General features: G+C 49.7%; 1 protein-coding gene across 1 annotated transcript; it reads left to right on the forward strand.

Annotated features, from left to right (window-relative positions):
- Positions 1–1,348: 1,348 nt before the first annotated feature.
- Positions 1,349–4,364, forward strand: ETH_00025785 (uncharacterized protein; the record flags this gene model as incomplete). The annotated part of the gene is made up of 6 exons (XM_013380774.1): positions 1,349–1,441; positions 1,652–1,710; positions 1,860–2,025; positions 3,585–3,718; positions 3,960–4,040; positions 4,250–4,364. 6 exons carry the CDS (start codon positions 1,349–1,351, stop codon positions 4,362–4,364), a joined length of 648 nt encoding a protein of 215 aa, XP_013236228.1.
- Between the last annotated feature and the right edge of the window lie 26 nt (positions 4,365–4,390).

Genomic DNA, 4,390 nt, shown 5'->3' on the forward strand with positions numbered 1-4,390 from the left:
TGCTGTTGTTGCTGCTGCCGTTGGCGAGGGTGCTGGCGCTGCCTCTGGTGTTGCTGCTGTTGCTGCTGCTGCTTTTGCTGCTGCAGTTGCTGCTGCTGCTGTCTTGCTCAGGTGCAGAGTCGGTGGCATCGGCTGTGCTGCTGCTGCTGCTGCTGCTGCTACACTCCTCCCTGTGAGTTTTGCTGCTGCTGCTGTTGCTGTCTCTGCTGCATTTACTGCTGCTGCTGTCGCTGCTTATGCTTCTCTTCGACTCGCCCTCGTTGTCGCTTCTTTCATTGCTGCTGCTGCTGCTGCCGGGGGGTTCGGCCTGCTGCAGTATCGCTGCTGCTGCTGCTGCTGCTGCTGTTGCTGCTGCTGCAGGGTTTTCCATTTTGGCTGCTGTGCTGCGGAGCTTGGAGTGGACATATACCACGAATTAGGGTTTCTAGATCAGGGTTTGATGCTTGGGTTTAGGGTTTAGGGTTTGCCATGTCTGGGGCCCAAGAAGAGCTTCAGGCGGCAATGAAGAAGAAAAGAACGAAGATTTATGGTTTAGGGTTTAGGGTTTAGGGTTTGGGGTTTAGGGAGCTGCTAGGGTTTAGCACCAATGGGAAGCTTCCAGAAGGACCGCCGGAGGCCCCAGCGGCTCGCTGGCAAGGGTTTAGGGTTTAGGGTTTAGGGTTTAGAATCTAGAACTACATTTATTATTCTCGAAATTAAGTGTAAATCTAATTCTCTTCATTTTCGAGGGCTTAGGGTTTGGGCCCGGGGGTTTAGCGTTTGGGGTTTACTGTGTCTGTACAGCGGGGCCTCCGCGGTCGCCAGCAGCAGCAACGCATAAACCCTAAACCCTAAACCCTAAACCCTAAACCCTAGATAATTGAAGCAGCAGTTAATTTGAATTATTTATGAAGCAAGGGCTCCACAGAACGAAGCTTGAAGACTTAGGGCTCAAGATTCAGGGTTTAGGGTTTAGGGTATAGGGTTTAGGGTTTACTGAGACTAGAGGCTCGGCCGCTCACCCCGAGTGAGGCCTCTTCTCCTCTTCATTTAATTTTTATTTCTTTGTTTCATTTCATTTTGAAATAAAGACAAAGGCCTCCTAAACCCTAGACCCTAAACCCTAAACCCTAAACCCTAAACCCTCGCTGTTGAGTTAAGAGATGGCTGCAAAGCAACACACCTTCTACAACAGCAGCAGCCGCCGCAGCAGCAGCAGCAGCAACCGCACCAGCAGCAGCAGCAACTGCAGCAGCAGCTGCAGCAACTCTGCAGCAGCTACGCAAGCTGGACTGCTGCTGCTGCTACACCACCTGCAGCAGGCCACCTTCCCTTCAAACCCTAAACCCTAAACCCTAAACCATCAAAGATGGGGCGTTTCAGCGACACTAGGGTTTCTGCTTCTACCCTGGAGAACAGCGCAGAAGCCGACAAGCAAACCCTAAATGCTTTGCTGCGAATGGTCAGCCAAACCCTAAACCCTAAACCCTAAACCCTACTTTGCAGCTATGTAGCTTCTTGACTCTGAAACAGGAGACCCTAAACCCTAAAACCTAAACCCAAGCAGCATAAACCCGTCACAGCCTCAAGAACTTCGTTGCTTCGCAGCTTTTAGGGTTTAGGGTTTAGGGTTTAGGGTTTAGGGTTTAGGGTTTAGGGTTTGGTTTCTCAGACCATCGATGCACAGCCTAATGGGCGTCAGGCGAAGATAGTTCAACGCGATTTACCAGAGTAAGCAAACCCTAAACCCTAATCCCTAAACCCTAAACCCTAAACCCTAGATTTAGGGGTATTGAGAGCCTTTAGCATTTAGAAGTTCCCCCTCGCTCTGTGTGCAGGGTTTAGGGTTTAGGGTTTAGGGTTTGTGTGTTGGAGCTCAGCCTGGCTCCCGTGGCAGCGAGAGCCCCTAGGGTTTGCGAAGCTGCTGCTGCTGCTGCTGCTGCTGCTGCTGCCGCAAAATTTAAAATAACAAATTTGCTGTCAGATTGTCTTGGGACACAAACCCTAGAGCAAACGGAGCCGCCTCACGTGCAGCAGCTCAAAAGCGTAAACCCTAAACCCTAAACCCTAAACCCTCGTTGTCTGCGCTGGTTCCTCCACTGCGCAGCAGTTGCGCCCGCAGAGCTGCTCCCCTTCCAAACCCTAAACCCTAAACCCTAAACCCTAAACCCCAGCGTCACTGGTCGCAGCGCGCGCCTTGCTTGGAGAGCAGGGTTTAGGGTTTAGGGTTTAGGGTTTAGGGTTTGTGTTTCAGGAAGTATCGGCTTTGCGGGAATGGGGCCAGAAACTGCGGGCCGGGAATATCGAGGGTCTAGGGTTTGAGAAAGGGCCGCGGGGCCCCTCGGGCCAAACCCTAAACCCTCGCGAGGGTTTAGGGTTTGGAGGGGCGAACAGCTTTGCTGCACCTCTTTTCAAGGGTTTAGAAACTCCCAGCAGCAAAAACAAAAATAAAAAAAATAAAAATAATTATAAACCCTTTTCTGAAGAAGAATTAATTCAAGAACTTCTCAAACAAGGAGAAGACACAGGAAAAGAAAGAACAGTCCGCAGCATCATTGAGTGAGCTAGGGTTTAGGGTTTAGGGTTTGACGTTTAGGGTTTAGGGTTTGGGGTTTAGGGTTTAGGTTTTGGGAGTTGAGTTTTGGAATTTAGAGTCTAATGTTTCGGGTCTAGGGTTTAGGGTTTAGGGTTTAGGGTTTAGGTGGTTTGCGTGCATGTTTGCAGGTTTTTCGAAGGAAATGGAGAACCCTCTCGACACGTCAGGTGCGAATATTTTGTTTAGGGTTTAGGGTTTAGGGTCTAGGGTTTAGGGTTTTGATTCCTACTTCAAACTTCTTATTCTTCGCCTCTCGTTAGCCCCAAACCCTTTTTCGTAGCCGCGACTCCAAGCCGCCTCCCCAGGGTTTAGGGTTTAGGGTTTAGGGTTTAGGGTTTAGGGTTTGTGCAGGCGTTTGGAGTTTGAAAACCGGCAGCTGTGCGCGCTGCGGAAACGCCAAGAAGAAGAAATTAAAAATTTAAAAAAAATAAATTTTGAAAATGAAAAAAATAAAAATAAATTCAAAGATTTGCTGCAGCAGCAGCAGCAGCAACTCAACGACTACAAACTAGCTGCGCAGGCAAGCAAACCCTAAACCCTAAACCCTAAACCCTAGGCTTCAGGCGCGGTCGCAGCAAGGCTGCGCCGGAGAGGGTCGAGGGTTTAGGGTTTGGGCTCTGAAAGGGCTCAGCTAGGGTTTAGGGTTTGGGTCTCTAGGGTTTACGGTTTACGGTTTAGGGTTTAGGGTTTAGGGTTTAGGGTTTGTCTTTTTTCTCACGAAGCCCTTACTCTAATTAGAGCAGCAGATCACCTTCCGTCCCGCACAAGTCTTAAACCCTAGACCCTAAACCCACCTAAACCCTAAACCCTAAACCCTAAACCCAGCCAAACCCTAAACCCGAAACCCAGCCAAACCCTAAACCCTCGACCCAGGCAAACCCTAAACCCTAATCTTCCCACGCCCAAAACCGCAAACCCCCAAACCCTAGACCCTAGAGAGTAGAGCCCACCCGCGCGGAAGCCCCAAACCCTAAACCCTAAACCCTAAACCCTTGCGGTGTGGGTGCAGCTGGAGCTGGAGGCGAACAAAACCACAATTGCTGCGATGGAAAATAAATTAAAAGAAGCGAATGAAAAAATAAAAGAAACAAAAGAAGAATTAAAAGAAACTCAACTCAAAGTTCAAAACATGGAACAGGCCCTGTAAACCCTAAACCCTAAACCCTAAACCCTCAGTTCAGCGACGTGCTGGCGCCGCCGTGTTGCTGAAATTAGGGTTTAGGGTTTAGGGTTTAGGGTTTCCGCTTCGAGCTTGCGAAGCCAAAATCCTAAACCCTAAACCCTAATTTCAGCGATGCTCTGGCGCCGGTGCGTTGCGCCCAGCACTCTGCAGACCCTAAACCCTAAACCCTAAACCCTAATTTGTTTTTCTCGTTTGCTTCAGCGTCGCTAAGACAAAACAGTACTGCGAAATGTCTGCAAAATATGAAGCAGAGAAAGGAGAGTCGCAGCTGACTCGCCCGCCGTAAGAATGAGGGTTCAGGGTTTAGGGTTTAGGGTTTAGGGTTTGGGGTTTGACGGGACTGGTGCTGCGTCTTTTGCCTTCTTGCGGCGAGGGTTTAGGGTTTAGGGTTTAGGGTTTGGGCGACACCCCGGGGGCATTTATACTACGTATGCCTCCCGTGGACGCCTCGGCGTTTAGGGTTTAGGGTTTAGGGTTTAGGGTTTGTGCAGAACTCGGAGGCAGAAATCCTTTGAAATGGAAACAGATGAAGGAACTCTTGCTGAAGCTCTTATTCGTCTTGAGAAACTGGCGTGGACTTGCGAATACCTAGGCGTGAGGGTTTAGGGTTTAGGGTTTAGGGTTTGGGGTTC

This window comes from Eimeria tenella, genomic scaffold, assembly GCF_000499545.2.
Source record: "Eimeria tenella Houghton genomic scaffold, Eth_scaff870, whole genome shotgun sequence".
Taxonomy (NCBI): domain Eukaryota; phylum Apicomplexa; class Conoidasida; order Eucoccidiorida; family Eimeriidae; genus Eimeria; species Eimeria tenella.